This window comes from Aquarana catesbeiana, linkage group LG08 (genome assembly GCF_042186555.1).
Source record: "Aquarana catesbeiana isolate 2022-GZ linkage group LG08, ASM4218655v1, whole genome shotgun sequence".
Taxonomy (NCBI): Eukaryota; Metazoa; Chordata; class Amphibia; order Anura; family Ranidae; genus Aquarana; species Aquarana catesbeiana.
Window position 1 is genome coordinate 16,700,584 of NC_133331.1, and position 22,102 is coordinate 16,722,685.

At 45.2% G+C, this 22,102-nt stretch overlaps 1 protein-coding gene across 1 annotated transcript in view; it reads right to left on the reverse strand.

Annotated features, from left to right (window-relative positions):
• The window catches only part of GOT1 (glutamic-oxaloacetic transaminase 1), a 43,719-nt gene that overhangs the window by 8,207 nt on the left and 13,410 nt on the right, over positions 1 to 22,102 (reverse strand). The window contains exons 3-7 of the mRNA XM_073595553.1: positions 14,369 to 14,492; positions 11,840 to 11,952; positions 7,842 to 7,946; positions 6,062 to 6,212; positions 3,902 to 4,067 (exon numbers count right to left, since the gene is read on the reverse strand). Coding sequence (XP_073451654.1) covers positions 3,902 to 4,067; positions 6,062 to 6,212; positions 7,842 to 7,946; positions 11,840 to 11,952; positions 14,369 to 14,492 — 659 coding nt within the window. The remainder of the gene's footprint in view (positions 1 to 3,901; positions 4,068 to 6,061; positions 6,213 to 7,841; positions 7,947 to 11,839; positions 11,953 to 14,368; positions 14,493 to 22,102) is intronic.

The window sequence follows — 22,102 nt, forward strand, 5'->3', positions numbered from 1 at the left end:
AGAGAAAAAAGGTGAAATAATGTCCCGATTTAAATGAAAAGCCGGCACCACTTTTGGCAAAAAGGATGGAACAGGTCATAAGACGACCCTGTCGTGGTGAAGGATCAAGTATGGTTCTCTGCATGAAAGGGCCGCCAACTCTGACACCCTTCTAGCCGAAGAGATGGCCAAGAGGAAGGCTAGCTTGCGTGACAGCTAGTCTAATGGAATTTCCTTGATAGGTTCAAATGGTTGTTTCTGTAACAGACAACACCAAGTTCAAGGACAAGGTTACCTATTGGGGGGGAAGCAAGCGAGTTACTCCCTGCATAAAGGTTCGGATCAGTGAATGGGAAGCTAAAGGCCTTTGGAAAAATACCGATAGGGCCAAAACGTGATTTCCACAGCTGACTGTGGAAAAAAGAGAGAATTCTCCCAATCACGTATTTTCAAGGATGCCATTTTCTGGCTTCACACCAAGCAATATAAAGTCTTCCAGAAATTATGATCAATTTTCCTAGAGAAAGCTTTTCTAGCATTCACTAGGGTAGACACTACTGATCCCGAGATGCCACGGTCCTTTAAAACCCTGCTGTTAAATTTAGAGACTGTAAATTGGGGTGGAATATAGGACCTTGAGACAGTAGATCAGGGCAACATGGCAGCGTCCATGGTCTGTCTATTAGTCTCACAATCTCCGGGAACCAGGGCCTTCTGGGCCAGGCTGGTGCCACCAGAATGACTGGAACCCCCTCTTTCCGAATCCTGCGCAAAAAATGTTGAAGGAGAGCGATCGGAGAAAAAGCATAAACCAAGGAATGCTGTCTCCATGGAACTGTCAGAACATCTGCTCTGATTGCCAGAGGATCCCTTGTTCGTGACACAAATTGCTGTAGCTTATTGTTGAACCTGGATGCCAGTAGGAAAACCTCTGGCCATCCCCAACGCTGGAAAATTTCTTGGAACACCCCTGGGTGTAGGGACCATTCCCCCGGGCAGATCTGCTGGCGGCTGAGATACTCTGCCTTCCAGTTCTCTACTCCTGGGATATGGACTGCCGATATAATCGGCACATGTCCTCTGCCCAGGCTAGTATGTGGTTCACCTCCTTCAGAGCTGAACGACTCCTGGTACCGCCTTGGAGGTTTATATAGGCCACTGCAGTGGCATTGTCGGACTGAACCCCGATAGGGCAGTCCTGAAGCTCCACCGTTCAGGACAGTAGGGCCAGACGTACTGCCCGTAATTCCAGGACGTTGATGGGCAGGATCTGTTCTATCCCTGACCATTTCCCCCGAGCTGTGAGCCCTTCTAGGGTCGCTCCCCAGCCTGAGAGACTGGCATCTGTAGTCAGAACTCTCCAAGTTACCAGAAGGAAGGGAAAATCCTTTCGCAGGTTCTGATCCTGCAACCACCAGTTTAGGCTTAAGCGTGCCCGAGGAGATAAGCACATTGGATAATCCAGGGCTTTTCCTCTTCTGATCCAGGCCAACAAGATGTCTTGTTGTAAAGGCCTGGAATGGAACTGGGCATAGGGCACTGCCTCAAAGGAGCATACCATCTTCCCTAGAAGACTTATACAGAGCCGAATGGAGGGTTGTCTGGTGCCCCTCATCTGACGCACCTGAACCTTCAGGGTACAGATCCTTAAAAGGTGGCAATACTCTTGCTTGAACCGTATCTAGGATCAGACCTAAATACTTTAGACTTTGAGCTGGTTTCAAGGCTGACTTTTCGGTATTTATGATCCAGCCTAAGCTTTTCAAATACCGCACTGTGCATATTATGCTCTGTTCTAGAGCTTGTAATGAGTGATCTGAGTAGGAGGTCGTCCAGATACCCGAGCACTAGGATCCCTTGGGCCCTTAAAAGACCCAGTGCTGGTTCTAGGACCTTTGTGAACATCTAGGGAGCTGTAGCCAGCCCGAAGGGTAGAGCCACAAACTGGAAATGACGTTCCTCTACTGCAAAACGTAGGAATCTCTGATAGGGCTGAAAGATAGGTATGTGTAAATACGCGTCTTTTATATCCATGGTGGCTGGAAAGTCTCCACTCTGGAGTGAGGCTACTACTGAGTGGACAAACCCCATCCAAAATGACTATCAGTAGATACTTGTTCAGGGATCTTAGGTCCAAAATGGGCCTCGTGGCCCCATTTGGTTTCTGAACCATAAACAGGTTTGAGTAAAACCCTGTGCCTCTTTCGGATACTGGAACCTCTACAATCACTCCTTGATGCACTAGATGATATAGTGCCTGAAGCAATACGTTTTTTTAGAGGATCCGAGGGAATGCTGGATCTTAAAAACCTGAGGGGGAACCCAACGCAGCTCCAACTTGTAACCGCTAGATATAAAAATAATTGAGGTGACCCACTCCTCCTGAATTGTGCTCCAAAACATCCACAAAGTGAAACAGCCTTCCCCCCACTCGATGGAGTGGGGGCGTCCCCTCAAAAGGAGGGCTTGGTGCTTGGTTTAGAAGAATCTTGGACCCAGGGCTTCTTCTGGTTAGGCCTATCAGGCCGTTTGACCTGATTCTTTACAGACTGGCAGATAGCAATTGCTGCAACCGCTGGCTGAATAGCTGAACTGGCCAAAGAAAAGGAAGCCTTTATATCATTTCAATTTATTTATCTTTATTTTCTGTTCTCTTTTTTAAAACATCCAAGGTTGTTCTTATCATGTGTACTGTTGTTGAATAATCGAAAATCCTCGTCCATTTTCCTGATGAAGCCTTCCTGGCGAAACATGTTGAAATTTGTGGACGTGGTTATGATCAGAATTCTTTGTGATTACAGTTCTTTTTCTTCATTTTGTCAATATTAGGTTGAGGATGTTTACCTTTGACTATGAATGTAAAACTGTTTTCACATTTTATTGTTCTTTTTTGTAAAACTGTATTAATAAATATTTGGTATAAATTTTTAACTGACAGTGCTCTTCCTTATATTGGGTGTACCTTTAAAATCCCATTTCCTACATATATTTTTGCTTTATAAATGACTCCAATTTCTTGACAACACAGTCTTTCAAGCCCTGTACGTTATCTACCGGTCAAGTTAAGTTCTTGTCTAAGTAAGAGACTACTGCATCTACTGCTGGCATGCTCCATTTAACAAACTTTTCATCCATGGGATAAAAAAGGGAAAACCTCTTTAGGAGGAACAAACACCCAGTCTGGTTGTCGCAATCAGCATACACCACCTGTTCCAGGGATCCCAAAGAGGACCAGGGGGGCTCAGTCACCTCTGCAAGAGACAACTTAAAGGCAGAACAAATCATTTCAGTCAGAGTCAGGATCAAAAGCCTCTGCGACTGACAGGCAGACATCAACTGGATATCCTCTTGTCCAGATTGCTCAAAAACAGACTCATCTGCTGGGCACTGCACAGAGTGCCCAGCAGATGGATCCGATCGGTCAATCCCTTGATTCATTGATCCCTCTAGTCCCACGTTCGTGGGACTAGAGACCTGGAGCTCAGAGAGCTCAAACAAACCGTGCCATCCACCTTGCAGACACTGGTAAAAAAAACTTGAAGTGCTTCCTGTTTGGGAGGGGTTATATAGGGGATCACTTCCTGTCTGAAGACCTTTGGTCTACCAGTGTCCATTCACCTGGAGATGGAGTATAACCCAGTAGGTAATGAATATTAGCCCGACTGTGTCCCATGATGTATGAAAAAGAAATTCTGAATTTTTTCAAGCAAAAAATAAAAAAACCCAGTGGTGATTAAACACCAAAAAGAAAGCCATCTGTCAAAAAAATTAAAAACACACACAGGTAAAAATGTCATTTGGGTACAATGTTGCTTGACCGCGCAATTGTCATTTAAAGTGCGACAGCGCTGAAAGCTGGCCTTGGCAGGAAGGGAGTGAAAGTGCTCTGTATTAAAAGGGTTAATACCGCCTTCAGTCCTACCATTCATCAAACAGCTCCGGGGTGTTCAGAGTCGTGGCGACAATGCGAGCTCCTTGTGATGGCGGATTGGACCAAGTTGTGCGCACAATCTTCTCCATTTGAGACAGGACGCGGCTGACGTTATCACTGTCTTTGCCAACAACAGTCAAGTTTCCAACTCTTTCATCTATAGAATAGGAAATAGGTCAGAAGTATCAAAAAGAAAGAAAAGAAAGGAAAGAAAAGAAAGAAAAGAAAGAAAAGAAAGAAAAGAAAGAAAAGAAAAGAAAAGAAAGAAAAAAAAGAAAAGAAAGAAAAGAAAGAAAGAAAAAGAAGTTCCATAAAAAGATAATAGGATTTAGATGCTGATATGTTAACTTTGCTGATGGAGAATTACATGCAGATCACTCCACCCCCCTCACAAGATTTATTGAAAACATTTTTTATTTTAAACATTTAAACACACACACAGTGTAAGAATATGCGAATCATGCAATTAGTGTGAATCAGCATAACTACTATTACAGATAAACCAAACTGCCAACCAATAAGCCATCGCTGTGCCAAGACTAGGAAGGCAGTGTATGTCAATCTGTCAATGAACAACCAATAGCTGGGTAAATCCCAAACAAATAATAGAAGTGCAAAACATTTGGCAAGGAGGGGGCAAGGACTCACGCGGTCTCTCCCCAATCATCTAAAAGGACCCAAAAATTGAGGAAGGAAGAGGGGAAAAAAAAAAGGGGGGGGCGCCCCGCCAAGTAGGAAGTAAGAGGTGATAAGGGTAGACCATAGCAGGATCTCTCATGGGGGCGCTCCCCAATCTTCCCCCCTCACTGGAGGGGCGTTACATATTGATCATTCAGGAGGTCTTTAACAGGACCCCAAAAAAATTAAAACCAGACCAGCTCATTATTAATGATCTCTCAGTTCAATGTAACATTGTATCGGGTCCATAAATCCCTCACCTCCGGGTTCCTGTTCTCTACCTTAATTTCTATTAGTGGATTCCCAGAGCTCAGCGATCTATCATATAGTCATCGGTCACACAGCTTCCTGGCTGATAACTGATCCACCTCTATCCCAGACATCAAATTATATGGCAGATAAAAAGGAAGGCGGGCAAAATATCTGAAGCCGTGGCCAGTAATGGGCTATAAAAAAAGCGCTGGAATTATGGAAATCCATTGTGTGCTTCACAGACCTGAAGCCATCATACGAGGTAAGCTGAGCCTCGCTCGAAAGAATTGCACTTGTTGGCTGAAAAAACATGGACTTGAAATGTGCCAATACATGAATGTTGTGAGGAGAGAGGAGGAGGAGGAAGATATTGTCCACTTCAGGGTAAAGCACTGAATGCCCCCCTTCACCCAAGATTACATGGGGGGGGATTCTGAGTGCTCCAGTTTTAGTAAATATCCCCAATACGCCCCATTCCTTCCCTTCCCCCCACTGCTCCATTCAGCTGCTGGAAAGGAAGTAGTAATCAGTACTTCCAGGTATGGTAAGAATGTAACTCATTCTTCCTCCCACCCATGCAGGGTTTGGAGCTTACACAGGTCTTCCTTTCCTCACGCCTAGAAGCAAAAGAAAGAAACAAAGAAGGGCAATAAAGGAGTGTGCTGCTGGGGAGCATGGCATTATAGTGAACTTATAGCTTTGCACTTCATTGTCAGACCAATGGTTCACTTTAAGGCACCTAATCCCCCTTTGCCTGCAGTAAGCCACACCTTCCAATCCTCCCCACCCCCCAAATCGCCAGCCCTTCCCTGTCGCCCCTTCCAATCCCCCCTCCTCCTTTCAATCTCACCCTCCCATCACCAGCCCCCTACTGTAATCCCCCTCCCAATCCCCTGTGAACTTATTGCTTTGCCCTCCATTGTCAGACCAATGGTTCACTTTAAGTCACCTAATCCCCCTTCCAATCCTCCCCATCGCTAGCCACCCTTCCAATCTCCTCCTCCCCCCATTAATCGCCAGCCACCCCTCACAACCCCCCTCTCCCAATGCCAGCCCCCCCTTCAGGCCGGTCCATGCTCCTAAGCTTTCCATGTCATCATCTAGCCAGCTCAGTTTGATTGTCCTCTGAAATCTCTACCGCTTTACTTGAGAACCAGTTGCCCCTTTATAAGCCAGAGGTCACAGTGATCAGGACATTACACACGCAGCTCCGGTACTCACTGTAGAGTCCAAAGTTCTTGGAAAAGGACTGAGCACAGAACAACTCAAATCCTTGAGATACGAAGTAACGTACGGCCCAGGCGTCCTTGTCCAGATTTCCGGAGGCAAATCCCTGATACGCCGAGTCAAAGAACGGGAAGAGGAATCGTCTCTGCGAACAACAAGGAGAGGAAACGTCAGTGACAATAACTGAACTCTACTGAAGTCCTACTAAGTGCCTGCTGATCAAAAGTCTAGAAATCCCAGCATGCATAGGGCTGTGAATATCTTTCTCCCTTTCGATCTCTAGATCTCTCTCTCGATCTCTAGATCGATATCTCTCGATCTCTAGATCGATATCTCTCGATCTCTAGATCGATATCTCTCGATCTCTAGATCGATATCTCTCGATCTCTAGATCGATATCTCTAGATCTAGATCTCTCTCTAGATCGCTCTCTAGATCTCTCTCTAGATCTCTCTCTAGATCTCTCTCTCTAGATCTCTCTCTCTAGATCTCTCTCTCTAGATCTCTCTCTCTCTCTAGATCTCTCTCTCTCTCTCTAGATCTCTCTCTCTCTCTCTAGATCTCTCTCTCTCTAGATCTCTCTCTCTCTCTCTCTAGATCTCTCTCTCTCTCTCTCTCTAGATCTCTCTCTCTCTCTCTCTCTAGATCTCTCTCTCTCTCTCTCTAGATCTCTCTCTCTCTCTCTCTAGATCTCTCTCGAGCTCTCTCTCTCTAGATCTCTCTCGAGCTCTCTCTCTCTAGATCTCTCTCGAGCTCTCTCTCTCTCGAGCTCTCTAGATCGATCTCTCTCTCTCTAGAGCTCTCTCTCTCTCTAGAGCTCTCTCTCTCTCTAGAGCTCTCTCTCTCTCTAGAGCTCTCTCTCTCTCTAGATCTCTCTCTCTCTCTAGATCTCTCTCTCTCTCTAGATCTCTCTCTAGATCTTTCTCTCTCTCTCTCTAGAGCTCTCTCTCTCTCTCTCTCTAGAGCTCTCTCTCTCTCTAGATCGATCTCTCTCTCTCTAGATCGATCTCTCTCTAGAGCTCTCTCTCTCTCTAGAGCTCTCTCTCTCTCTAGAGCTCTCTCTCTCTCTAGAGCTCTCTCTCTCTCTAGAGCTCTCTCTCTCTCTAGAGCTCTCTCTCTCTCTCTCTAGATCTCTCTCTCTCTCTCTCTCTAGATCTTTCTCTCTAGAGCTCTCTCTCTCTAGAGCTCTCTCTCTCTCTCTCTAGATCTCTCTCTCTCTAGATCTCTAGATCTCTCTCTCTCTCTAGATCTCTCTCTCTCTCTAGATCTCTCTCTCTCTCTCTCTAGATCTCTCTCTCTCTCGATCTCTCTCGATCTCTCTCTCTCAACTGTTCTTCCCTGCTCCCTCAAAGAGAATATCACCATAGGGGCCTCAAACATAACTCACCTCCCATATTCTCCGGTCTGTACAGCAGGCACCCTTTCCTTTCTATAGGCACTAGAAGAGTAAAGGAGCGCCTGCCTGCCTTGGTGTCTGATCCCAACAACATTTCCAAGCTCCAATGATAGGAGGAACATTAAAACACAGGGGTTTATTATCTAAAGCTGGAGCATGCAAACTCAGGCTCCCTTCTGCATAGAAGCCAATCAGCTTCCAGGTTTTATTGCTAAAGCTTAAATTGAACAAGCCGAGGTTAGAAGCCGATGGGTGCAGTTGTGCATGGTAGCCAGATTCCGAATGCTCCAGTTTTAGTAAATCTCCCCCACACAGTGTCTGTCCCTGCCCAGTATTTGGGAGGTATACATTACCCTCCAAGAGAACCTGTCTACTCACCTTCATAACATCGGCTATCTGCTTCCACTCCTCCTGCGTGGGGTCTGTTCCTGTAGGATTGTGTGCACAAGCATGCAAGACAAAGATGGAGTGCTCCGGAGCTTTCTGCAGGGATAAGAAATGAACATTATTACTGTTTTCACAGATTGTGATATTTTAGATCTATACGTCATTTATTAACCACTTCAAGACCAGGCCCATTTCTGACACTTGTTTAGAAGTTAAAATCAGCATTTCTTTTTATTTATTTTTTTAGCAAAAAGGGGTTTGAAGTTACTTACCGGTAACGTCTTTTCCAAGAGTCATTCAGGACAGCCACCTTTGAGACCTTGGCTCCTCCCTTCTCAGGAAACACTTATCCCCTCCAGCCCATCAGTTTTTCCCACAAGAACCACCGGCCTCAGCCTCCCCAGCTGAAATGGTCCTGGTTCCTAGCGGTGTGGTTCCTAGCGGTGTGGTTCCTAGCGGTGTCTCCCCGCCGGAGGAAACACCAAAACTGATGGGCTGGAAGGGGAGGAGTGGCTTAAAGCTCTTGTGGGAGGCGGTGTTTCCTGAGAAGGGAGGAGCCAAGGTCTCAAAAAGGTGGCTGTCCTGAAAGAAAGGGGGATAATTACTTAGAACCCCTCCCCCCCCATACATTTGCACAGCGGTCTTTCAAAACGCAATTTTTATGAAAAAAAAAAAAAAAAAAAAAATATACACATTCTAATAAATGTAAAAAAAAAAAACAAACAAAAAAAAAAAAAAAACCAACAGCAACACTAGCCCAATTTTTTGTATAATGTAAAAGATGTTACGCCGAACAAATAAAATAAATAAATAGAGAGCCAACATGTCACACTTTAAAAATTGCGCACACTCTTTCAATAGCAACAAACTACGGTACCTAAAAATCTCCATTTTTTACCTGTTTAGAGTTAGAGGAGGTCTTGCAGTAGAATGTTTGCTCTGGCGATCACAGTGATACTGCCCATGTGTGATCTGAATTAGGGCTGGGAGATTTTCTTAAAAAAAAAAAAAAAAAAAAAAAAAAAAACACTCGATTCGTGATTCGAATCGAGTTTTTTTTTTTTTTTTTGGACACCGCGCCGGTCCTGAGGCGCTGCGGGCTTGAGTTTTTAGGCGAGGCCTAGTTCGCAGCGTCTGGCCTCGCGGACTAGGCCGAAGCCGCGGCCTCACCCAAAGGCTCCTGCCCGTAGCTCCTGAGGACCGGCGCGGTGTCAGCGCCGGTCCTGGGGAGCTGCAGGCAGGAGTTTTTAGGCGAGGCCGCGGTTTCGTCCTAGTCCGCGGCGTCTGGCCGAAGCCGCGGCCTTGCGTAATAACTCATGCCCGCAGCGCCTCAGGACCGGCACGGTGGAAAAAAAAAAAAAAAAGAAATCTAAAAAAATCGTTTTCCTAAAATTTTGAATCGATTTGACCTCTCAACTCGATTCAAGATTTAAATTGATTTTTTTCCCCAGCCCTAATATGAATACTGTTTACATATGCGTTTTCTTTGCTGTGCGAGCGAGGAGGGATGGGGCACTTTAAAATATAATATTCCCCCTTCCATCTTTTTTTTTTTTTAAAGGGACAATGTATAAAAAAAAAAAAGACAGTAATAAGCGGTGACAGGTACTCTTTATGGAGGATCTGGGGGTCTGAAAGACTCCAAACACCTCCACTGAACTAGAAAGTATTCAAAAACTTTGGATTTTTTTTTTTTTTTAATGGGCACCATTGGCTGCCGAGTGAACCAGAAGTGACGTCGCGGCTGGGTTTTTACATCCGCAACCCGATCAAAGATGAATCCAGCTTTAAATCAGGACTCCCGCCAGCTGGGTGGTGACTCAGGAGACCTGGGCGGAGTGGTGGAAGGCCGCGGTGTCCCCCCCCGCTCCATATAACAGCTGAGCGGCTTCTTAGCCGCATCGGTTGTTATTACTAGAAAAGCTGACCATCAGGCTCTAAAAACGGTACCGGGTTGATGATTGTAGCCGCATATCACCCCAGTACAACCACTTGGAGCCAAATCACGTACACGATTTGGCGGCAAATGATCAAAAATCCCAAAACTGTCAAAAAAAAAAAAAAAAAAACACAACAACAAAATAACAAACAAAACACCACCACAACAACCACACACACCTCCAAATTATCAAACGTTACAAAACATTGGATTGAGGTGGATGCTTAAAAAAAAGGTGACTCCACTTTTTGGGCAGCCGACAAATCTGCAGCGAGGGGGAGAGGTTTATTTTTTTCTGAGCAAAAGTGAAGTAAGCCCCGGTTCACACAGGGGGGGCACGACTTGCAGGTCGCCTCAGCGAGGCGACCTGCAAACGACTTCCGCGGCGACTTGCAAAACGACTTCTGTATAGAAGTCTATGCAAGTCGCCCCAAGTCGCCCCCGAAGTCGTACAGGAACCTTTTTCTAAGTCGGAGCGACTTGCGTCACTCCTATTAGAACGGTTCCATTGTACAGAACGGGAGGCGACTTGCCAGGCGGCTAGGTCGCCTGACAAGTCGCCACTGTGTGAATCGGGGCTTACTCTTTACAATCTGCCAGTGATATCTGGAACACAGACCTGCATCCCCCAGAGCCGGAGAGAGAGAATCGACACCCAGATATGGTGCAAGAAGTCTGTAGATGGGGCTGATGAAGATACTCACCTCAAACCAAAATTTTTTTGTACAATCCATGGTCATATACACTCACCGGCCACTTTATTTAGGTACACCTTGCTAGTAGCGGGTTGGACCCCCTTTTGCCTTCATTCTTGGTGGAATAGATACAACAAGGTGTTGGAAACGTTCCTCAGAGAATGTTTCTTTGCTCTATAGTGACATGATAACATCACAGTTGCTGCAGATTTGTTGGCTGCACATCCATGATGCCAATGTCCCGTTTCCACCACATCCCAAAGGTCCTCTATTGGATGAGATGTGGTGAGTGTGGAGGCCATTGGAGTACAGGGACCTCATTGTCCAGTGGTGAGATGATTGGAGCTTTGTGACATGGTGCATTATCCTGCTGGAAGGAGCCATCAGAAGACGGGGACACTGTAGTCATAAAGGGATGGACATGGTCAGCAACAATACTCAGGTAGGCCGTGGTGTTTAAACCGATGCTCAATTGGTACTAAGAGGCCCAAAGTGTGCCAAGAAAATATCCCCCCCACACCATTACACCCCCCACCACCAGCCTGAACCGGTGATACAAGGCAGGATGGATCCATGAGCCAAATTCTGACCCCACCATCTGAATGTCGCAGCTGAAATCCAGACTCATCAGACCAGGCAACATTTTTCCAATCTTCTATTGTCCAATTTTGGTGATCCTGTGCAAATTGTAGCCTCAGTTTCCTGTTCTTAGCTGACAGGAGTGGCACCCGGTGTGGTCTTCCGCTGCTGTAGCCCATCTGCTTCAAGGGTGGATGTGTTGTGCATTCAGAGATGGTATTCTGCATACCTTGGGTGTAACGAGAGGTTATTTGAGTTACTGTTGCCTTTCTATCATCTGGAACCAGTCTGCCCGTTCTCCTCTGACATCAACAAGGCATTTTCCTCCACACAACTGCCGCTCACTGGATATTTTCTCTTTTTCGGACAATTCTCTGTAAACCCGAGAGATGGTTGTGTGTGAAAATCCCAGTAGATCAGCAGTTTTTGAAATACTCAGACCGGCCCGCCTGGCACCAACAACCATGCCACGTTCAAAGTCACTTAAGTCCCCTTTCTTCCCCCATTCTGATGCTCAGTTTGAACTTCAGCAAGTCGTCTTCACCTTGAGAGGCATTGAGTTGCTGCCATGTGATTGGCTGATTAGCAATTAGTGTCACCAAGCAAGTGAACAGGTGTACCTAATAAAGTGTCCGGCGGGTGTATGTAATCCCTTATAGAGGGAGAAATTGGGTGATCAGGCCCAGCCAGAGCTGCAAGCTTAGCGGTTCAGTTTTCTTCCAGTGTTAAATGTAAAACATTTGCTTAGCTGACATCTGCACTCTATTCAAATTCACCTCTAAATCTTCCAAAAGTCCCTTCAGGTCCAGCCCCCGCTTAGCAGCATCCCAATACCTGTACGCCCTGATGTCTTTAAATCCAGCATCAAGAAACACCGCGTTATGATTCTCTGTATCAGGGGCAAAGAGAAAATATATTAATAAACGCAATATATAAATTCTACACACAGTATCTCACAAAAGTGAGTACACCCCTCACATTTTTGTAAATCTTTTCTTCTATTTTTTCATGTGACAACACTGAAGAAATGACACTTTGCTACAATGTAAAGTAGTGAGTGTACAGCTTGTATAACAGTGTAAATTTGCTGTCCCCTCAAAATAACTCAACACACAGCCATTAATGTCTAAACCGCTGGCAACAAAAGTGAGTACACCCCTAAGTGAAAATGTCCAAATTGGGCCCAAAGTGTCAATATTTTGTGTGGCCACCATTATTTTCCAGCACTGCCTTAACCCTCTTGGGCATGGAGTTCACCAGAGCTTCACAGGTTACCACTGGAGTCCTCTTCCACTCCTCCATGATGACATCACAGAGCTGGTGGATGTTGGAGACCTTGTACTCCTCCACCTTCCGTTTGAGGATGTCCCACAGATGATCAATAGGGTTTAGGTCTGGAGACATGCTTGGCCAGTTCATTACCTTTACCCTCAGCTTCTTTAGCAAGGCAGTGGTTGTCTTGGAGGTGTGTTTGGGGTGGTTATCATGTTGGAATACTGCCCTGCGGCCCAGTCTCTGAAGGGAGGGGATCATGCTCTGCTTCAGTATGTCACAGTACATGTTGGCATTCATGGTTCCCCTCAATGGTCTGTAGCTCCCCAGTTTCATTGGTTTAACCCCTTCAGGAATCTCATCACAATCAATCATCCATACGCGGGAGAAACAAGGTGTTTTCTACAAATACATGCTTTATGGTCACTTGGTGGCCGAGGCTATCTGGTGAGCACATTCTATTATCACTTTGGGTGAAGCACTTTTGTATATGAGTTTTTTGGAGCACTTTAGAAGCACGGTGTTGGAGCATACATAAGAAGAATTGATCACAGTGCTTGTTATGGACATTCCAGATCTATAAATCATTTATGCACTTTATTAATTGTATAAGAGTGTATTTTTAATATTTGTCTTTTAGGCCCTTTATAATTAATTTTATGAGTTATTAGTTGGTACTAATTTTAGGTGAAGCATTAGAACATTTAGGTATTTATATCTGGAGCCGTTACCCTACCACTTTCTCTTCTCACATCTTTATGTAGAGCAAAAATTATTTTTTTCAGATCCTCAGTGAGAGTGAGTGAGAGCGATAACACCAAATTTAACACACCTGCTCCCCATTCACACCCGAGACCTTGTAACACTAACGAGTCACATGACACCGGGGAGGGAACATGGCTAATTGGGCCCAATTTGGACATTTTCACTTAGGGGTGTACTAAGCACACAGCCAACAAAGGAGTGGCTACGGGACAACTCTGAATGTCCTTGAGTGGCCCAGCCAGAGCCAAACTTGAACCCGATTGAACATCTCTGGAGAGATCTGAAAAGGGCTGTGCACCGACACTACCCATCCAACCTGATGGGGCTTGAGAGGTCCTGCAAAGAAGAATGGGAGAAACTGCCCAAAAATAGGTGTGCCAAAGCTAGCAGTATATCATACTCAAAAAGACTTGCTGTATTTGGTGCTTCAATAAAGTATTGAGCAAAGGCTGTGATACTTCTGTACATGGGATTTTTTTTTCTTTGGTTTTTAATTTTTAATAAATTTGTAAAGATTTCAAACACACTTCTTTCACATTGGCATTATGGGGGATTGTTTGTAGAATTTGATGGAAATAAATGAATTTAATCCATTTTGGAATAAGGCTGTAACATAACAAAATGTGGAAAAAGTGAAGCGCTGTGAATACTTCCTTGATGCACTGTATCTGAGCTGATTTCTCCATCATTTGTGTCTCACCTGTCCCCCACCCCCCCCCCTCCCAGACACTGCAGCTCACAGTGGGAGGGGGTCAATGGTTGGCAATGCTGCTAATCTATAAAGCAGTAGGCGGGGCTGGGTGTGGCAAAGTGAAGCAGCCATGTCAATAGCCACACCCCCAGCAACACTAGTGGAAGCAGGCACCGCCTATGAGTGACAACTTTGCTCTGAACTCTGGAGCAGTGCAGCATCATTGTCACCCCATCTCAGGAAGCTGCATAAGGTGGACTGCACTGGAAGGATAAAAATGGGGGATTTGTGGGACTTTGCAAGCAAAAGAGAAAAAAAAAAAAATTATAAGTGCAGATGAACTTTTACCTAGGTGCTGCAGCACCCATTTTTTAATTGGAGACCAGAGTTCTACTTTAAGGGGTATGTGGCACTGAGGGAGGGGGGGGGGGGGGTGACCAACATTCAGGGTCACTTTGCACAACCCCATTACAATGTGTTCTGTCTGACATAGAACATACACTGAGCCAGCCTTACTAGCAGCAGAGACTGAGAATACGTTCATAGGCATACATTACAGAGAGGATAAGAGTCTCACCCCAGGAGGGAGAGGAGATGTAGATGGGGGTCGCCGTGTTATTGGTTCCATTATACCAGCGCCTCAGGAACTCGGCTCCAATGCGTAGAGCTCCTGTGCCACCCAGAGACTGCACGCCACCCACCTGCAGAGGGAAACAAAACAGACACAGAGGAGCGACTTAAAGTGGTTGTAAACCTCAGACATTAAATCTGAACAAAGCACATCCCTCTATAGTGTGTACTTGTCTCAGTCCAGAGCACTAAGTGACATTTCTCCGAGATTCTGCTCTATCCTGGTTCTCTGGCTATTTATCACAGCGCTCCTTCAGTGTCACCTACAACTCTGTCTCCTCCTCTCCATTGCCCCTTTCTGTGGGGGTCCCCCAAGGCTCTGTTCTTGGACCCCTTCTCTTCTCTATCTACACCTCCTCCCTCGGTCACTTGATAACCGCCCATGGCTTCCAATACCACTTATACGCTGATGACACCCAAATCTATCTGTCTACTCCTCACCTCCCTCCTTCAGTCTCCTCTCGCATTACTAACTTACTAACTGACATATCAGCATGGATGTCGCACCACTTTCTTAAACTAAATCTCTCTAAAACTGAGCTATTAATATTCCCCCCCACCCGTGCCCCCCTCCATGACTTTTCCATCAAAATCAACAATGCAACCATCAGTTCCTCCCCTCCCGCCAGGGTACTCGGTGTAATCCTAGACTCCGACTTGTCATTTCAGCCTCAAATCCAATCCCTGTCAAAAGTTTGTAGAATTCACCTCCGTAACATCTCTAAAATTCACCCTTTTTTAACAAATGAAACCACCAAGCTCCTCATTCACTCCCTTGTTATCTCTCGCCTTGACTATTGCAACTCCCTTCTCATTGGCCTGCCGCTCCATAGGCTCCTCCCCTCTTCAGTCTATCATGAATGCTGCCGCCAGACTTATCCACCTTACCAACCGCTCAGTGTCTGCCAACCCTCTACTTCAATCCCTACACTGACCACCAACCCTCTCCTCCAATCCCTACACTGGCTCCCAATCACCCAGCGAATTAAATTCAAAATTCTAACCACAACATACAAAGCCATTCACAACTCTGCCCCAAGCTACATCACTAATCTTGTCTCCAAATATCACCCAAATCATCCTCTCCGCTCTTCTCAAGACCTCCTACTCTCAAGCTCTCTCGTCTCCTCCTCCCATGCTCGTCTCCAGGATTTCTCCAGAGCCTCTCCCATCCTCTGGAACTCGCTACCTCCATCTATCCGGCTATCCCCTACTCTTGCTACCTTCAGGCAATCCCTGAAAACTCATCTCTTCAGGAAAGCCTATCACGTCTCCAACTAATCTCCTACCACTTCCACCAGCTCATTCCCCACAGTTACAACCTTTTGTACCACCTGCCCCACCCTATTAGATTGTAAGCTCTTCTGAGCAGGGCCCTCTTAATCCTATTGTATGGTATTGTATTATAACTGTATTGTCTCCCTTTTATATTGTAAAGCGCTGCGTAAACTGTTGGCGCTATATAAATCCTGTATAATAATAATAATAATAATAATTTCTGTCTGCTGCCTCCTTCCTCTGTCAGCATGGGTCACTTCTGTCACATTTTCCTGACACCAAGAGATAAATGAGTGACGGGGGGGAGGGGGCTCCAGCACACAGCTTGCGATCAGTCTCCGCTCTGTGGGCCAGTCCACATCATAGAAAACGCACTCCGGATGCGTTCCAGTTGCTTTTCTGCATGTGTGTTTTTGATGCGTTTTATGCAGTCCAGTGCTCCCCCCCTTTTTCTTAACCCTATTGACATTTGCGTTCCAGTGCGTTTTTTATGCGTTTTACAGCATTCCAGTACAGTCTAGGAAAAATGCAGCATGTTCTACTTTTTCTTCCTGGAACTGCAAGCACTGGTGTGAACTATGCCATTGAAAACCATCACCTACTTTCCATGCGTTTTTTATTTTCCCTGCATAAAAAAAAAACAAAAAAAAAACAAAAAACGCACTGCACTGCACGTGGTGTGAACTGGCCCTGTTTCTGTGTGCAGGGGGGGCTTGTCCCTTCCTTCTAATCTCTCCTCACTGACGCAACTTCAGATCTCCACCCCTTTCTTCCCCAGAGCTGAGAAATCCTGTATTAAAAATTCTACACTTTGAATGGATGTAAGTGAAAGATGGCTACAGATAAACATGTACAACTGATGTAGAAGAATTTGATTCCGGGTTTACACCACACTTTAACCCCTTTTGCTGCCCCAACTGTTTTTTGCACACATTTAGACCCCTTTCACACTGGAGGCATTTTTCAGGCGCTTTAGCGCTAAACATAGCACCTGTAAAGCGCCTGAAAAATGCCTCATCTGTAATTCCAGTGTGAGAGCCCAAGTGCTTTTACACTGGGGCACTGCGCTGACAGGACGTCAAAAAATGTCCTGCAAGCAGCTTCTTTGAGGCGCTATAGGAGCGGTGTTATACACCGATCCTAAAGCGTCCGTCCACTGAAATAAATGGGCAGCGCTGCCAAAGCGCCTCGGCAGCGGCACTTTTAACCCTTTATTCGTCCGCTAGCGGGGGTTAAAACTGCCCCTCTAGTGCCCGAAAAACAATGGTAAATCGCTGATAAAACTAGCGGTGCTTTACCGCCGAGGCCCCCGCGCTGGCTGTGTGAAATAGCTAATAATATTATTATTATTATTATTTTTAGACCTGAAGATTACATAAAACCCTCAAAAACATATTTTCAGAAAGCCGAGACCCGAGCACAGGTGTCAAACTTGCGGCCCTCCAACGGTTGCGGAACTCCAAGTCCCATGATGTATTGCAAAGCTGACAGTTACAAGCATAACTCCCCACAGGCAGAGGCATGATGGGACTTGTAGTTACGTAACAGCAAACAGGGCCGCCAGTTTGACACCCCTGCGCATAGAGAATAAGATAGTGGTAGCTCCAATTTTCCTTTTGTCACTTGATATTACCACAAAGGTCTGGGAAAGGCAAAATTTTAGTAAAAAAAATAAATAAATAAAATAAAGATAAAAACAAAAACCAAAACACACTAAAGTGTATTTTAGGGCAATCAGTCGCAAAAAAACTACCCAAAGTTTGGGTAAAATTTAAAAGCTCAGGTTGCATCGAGTAAATAGATACCCAACACGTCAAACCTTAAATTTGTGTGAGCCCGTAAAAGGGTGACAAACTTCAGTACCCTATATTTTCTATAGCGACGCTTCGAAAGCCCCCCTATAGGTCATCAGTTTAGTGTTACAAGGAGGTCTAGCGATAGAATTATTGCTCACTTCGGCGTGATATGTAACCTGTGTATCACAATCTACAATTTCCTGTGTAGGCGCCCCGATGTGTGTGGGGTTCCCCCCCCTCTTTCATCACACAGGGGACTTTTTTGTCCCCTATGTGATGGGGTTTTTTTTTTTTGTTTTTTTTTAGTTGACAGGTTCTCTTTAATGAGACACGCAAGGTCTAAAAAGACCAACCAATATCTCCTCTGGGCTCCACTAAATCCATTGCAATGCACATTGCATCGCAATACATCCCTTTCCAGCTATGCTAGCCGGGAACACAGAGTCTGACCCAAGTGACGTCATACAGGTCACAGCAATGAAGGGGAGGAGGGCGGACCTGGCAGCAAGACGACTTTGAACAGGTAATGTCCCCAAGCTTAAAGTGAAAACTCCTAAGCGTTAGCCAACCCAACCCCCCCCCCCCCCCTTTAAAAAAACCTATTCTATATACCATGTAAAGGAAAGATGTATATTCTTACCTATTCTGACAGCAATCTAGTCCAGACTGGTGTTGGCTTCAGGGGAGAGGAGGGACAGTCAACAATGGAGGCCCCATAGTAAAGCCTATGGGTGACGTCACCACGTAGGCTCTCCAGTAGTTGTCAGCAATCCCTCCTCTTCACTAAGCCATTGCTGGAGAGATCATGTGACCGGATCACTTACAGAATAGGTAAGTAACCACGTCTTCCTTTTACAGGGTAGATAGAATAGGCTTTAGAAGGGGGTGGTTGGGAGCAGGTTAAGGCTTAGCAATGGCAGGAATACACGATAAGAAAATTGGGCGAACGATCGACTGATTTTCTACTCATTGATGCCCAGCAAGTAAATCGATATTGTGAACGAAAAAGACCGATTGAAAAAAAAAAAAACAAATAAATAAGGAAAAAAAAAAGTACTAGTTACTTACCGGTAACTGTCTTTCTGGGAAATCTTCCAGGACGGCACACCTGAGAGATGAGAGGCTCCTCCCCACAGGAAACACAATCAATCAACAGCTGTTTTAAGTCCCCACCCTTCCCCCTGATCCTCAGTTTGTAGAGAAGGAACTCCTGAACCTGGTTCACAAGGGAAATCATTCCTCATAGGCACTCACCTTCTAGTGTTCTAAAATTTTCCCTCCTCCAACGGGTGGGAAGTAGGCCTGCCGTCCTGGAAGATTTCCCAGAAAGACAGTTACCGGTAAGTAACTAGTACTTTTCTCAAGTCATCTTCCAGGACGGCACACCTGAGAGGATAATCAAGTACCTCAGGCCTACCTTAGGGTGGGACCATTGCAAGACCCTCTTGGCGAACCTCGGTTCTGCAGTAAGCTTTACCTTTACTCCATATGCTTGATGAAGGTATCTTAGCTGGATCATGCGGCTGATCTGCCGGTCTACTCCACCGGTGTCCCTGCCTTCTCTGCTTCGGATGCAGGATCTAGGTGGAGTGGGCTCTTAAATATGGAATCAGAAAACATGTTAAACTTGTAGGTTATCAATGTTGCCTGTCACACATCTACCAACAATGGCCTATTCTGCCTATAGGTTCTGTTTAGAACCACTAAAAAGATTAAATCGGAGACCTGTGTTTTAAGACAAGGACACTACATTGATCCATAAGGGGGCCTGTCTTAACACAACCCTGTCCAGGGAAATAAAACTGCCAAAAAAGGGGGGCCCCTGACAGACAACCCCTTTTTGTTCATTTTTATCTTTACGTCAGCAAAGACTGAAGGGAAACCTACTTAAGGGAAATAAATTAACAAAAACTTAATCCCTGGGTTTAAGGCATGCCCAATCTATAGTTTTACTTACGCCTGAGAGCCTACTCAGGAGACTATCATCTATAGCAGGAGAAGAAGAACACTCATATTGCTACATCTAGTTTTGCTAGAAGGGCAAAATGAAGGCCATGCACCGAGCTGTAACCTATTTGGTCGGGTATACATGTTTATACTTCATCTTCAGGCCATAAAACTCCTCTGAACCGAACTTCCCAAGTTCTTACTAAACAGGGCGACTCATTATCGCCTTCCTCCAGTGACCCATAACTCTACTGGGCTTCAACCCTAGGAAATGGCTCTGGCATCCCTGAATGTAAGGGGTCGAGGCTTTCTGACATGTGACATTTGCAGCCAGAACTCCTGGCCCTTTCACGGAAGAGAAGGCTGAAATACAAAAAAGGTGATACATGTATTATTAATATCACAAATAAAAAAAATCATAGATTGTGGACATAGCACAATAGATTTAGACAGAAAGGACACAAGCATAGACATCAATGTTGTGTATCTGAGTGTGACTAGCTAAACCAAAATATCAAATATGGGAAGAGACCCAAATCTGAACCTCACAGTCTGGTTTTCTGATGTGCGGCCAATATGTAAGCATTAAGACACAAACACACCTTAAATGCTGCGCATTTCTGAAGTGCAGCTAGCTAGGTCATAACTGGTAAATACAGAAAGGACGGGAACCCCCTTTTACAGTGGTGTTTTACTGATGTACAGCAAAACAAGGCTATAAAGAGAAGACAGAAAGACCCAAACTTCTATGTTGCGTATTTATGACGAACCACCAAGTACAGTTATAAGACAATCCTTCCTGTTATGCAGTTCTGTAGTGCAGTTACATAGAACCAACAGAGAAAGAACACAAGCAACCTACAGCATTGTGTTTTTCTGAAGTGCCAGAAGGTAAGGCAATATGAAACAGAAAGCACCAACAAGCTTCAATGTTGAGTTGCTGTGCAGCAACATAAAAACAAAGAAACAACAGACAGCCTTTACAGCTGCGATCTTTCTGGTCTACTGCAAGATAAGGCAATAACTCCACAATGAGTATTCCTGCTGCGTTGCAAAACCTGAACCAGAAGGGACAGATAAGCTTAGGGTTCCCACACCCGTGCGACCCAACCTGCCACTTGGGACTGCAAGACGCATGAGAAGTCATATACTATGGCTTCCAAAGGGTATCATTCGTGACTGTGCAACTCCAGGTCGCAGCGTCTCCAGCAGTCCCTGCTTACGGAACCACAGACCTCAAGATTACACAGGTCGCAGGAAAAGCAGTTTTCGGGTCGAACAAACAAGGGGTCCCCAATGCTGTGGCTCCCTGGAGGAGTGCAGCCAACAACCCCCTACTGTGTATACCTAAGAAACAGCAAGGAAGATCAATGAGAAACACCACTTACTGCTGTGCCTTTCTGATATACGGACGATAAGGCAGTCAATATAGGACATACAGGACACAAACAATGTTCAATCTTTCTGTATGTCTGATGTGTAGCATATACCAATACTGAGCAGAGATGTCATCACCCTCAATGTGTCTCCCTGCTGAGCAGCAAAAACAAATCAGAAAAAGACAAACAACCTTCACTGTTGTGTCCTTTCTGATATGCAGCCAATAAGGCAGTAAATGAAAGACATAAAGGACAGACAACCTTCAATCTTGTATGCGTCTGATGTGCAACAACAATCTTGAATAGGAGATAGCACATCCATATTGAAGTGATTTGGCATGTGACTCAACATGTCAAATCGCATGCCTAAAATTGGCAGCCATTGCCGTTAATAGCACTGTCTGAATCAGCACTGGCCACTTTGTGGTGCTGCACTGATTACCAATGGCAGTATGTGTACTACCCCTGGCACAGGTTCAATTTTGTATTTTCCAACAAAATCAGGACCATCCATCTTCACTGATGCCTTTCTGATAAGCAACCAATAAGGCAGTAATACAGGACCCACAGACAGACCTCAGTCGTGTATATCTCTGATGTGCAATAATATAACAGTTCTGAATAGAGATAGCGCATCCATATTGAAGTGATTTGGCATGCGACTTAACATGTCAAAATCGCATGCCTAAAATCGGCAGCTATTGCCGTTAATAGCCCTGTCTGAATCAGCATGACGCCACCTTGTGGTGCTGTACCGATTACCAAAGGCAGTATATGTACTACCCCTGCCATCAATCTTTCCTGCTGCCTTTCTGATAAGCAACCAATAAGGCAGTAATACAGGACACAAAAACCCCACAGACAGACCCCAATCTTGTGTAGGTCTGATGTGCAGCAATATAACAATTATGAGCAGAAATGTCATCACCAGACTCAATGATGTGCGTTTCTGGCGTGCGGCACAAAACCAGAAAGTACAGACCACCTTCCCTGTTGTATTTTCTGATCTGTAGCCAAACAAAGCAGTACCTTTAGGATATAAAAGGACACCCAACAAGCTTCAGCAGAGATGTCACAAATCTCAGTGTGTACTTTAGTTGTGCCACCAAACACCCCAGCAAGGACAAACCTTCACTACTGAGGTCTACTGGTGAGCAGCCAAGAAGGAGTCATGGTGTATCCCTTTATGAAATAACCAAACAGGGGCAAATTATTTCATAGGCATAGCCTGGGCTGTAGATACTAATCCTTCACCACCAGTGAAGGAACCAATCCTAAAAC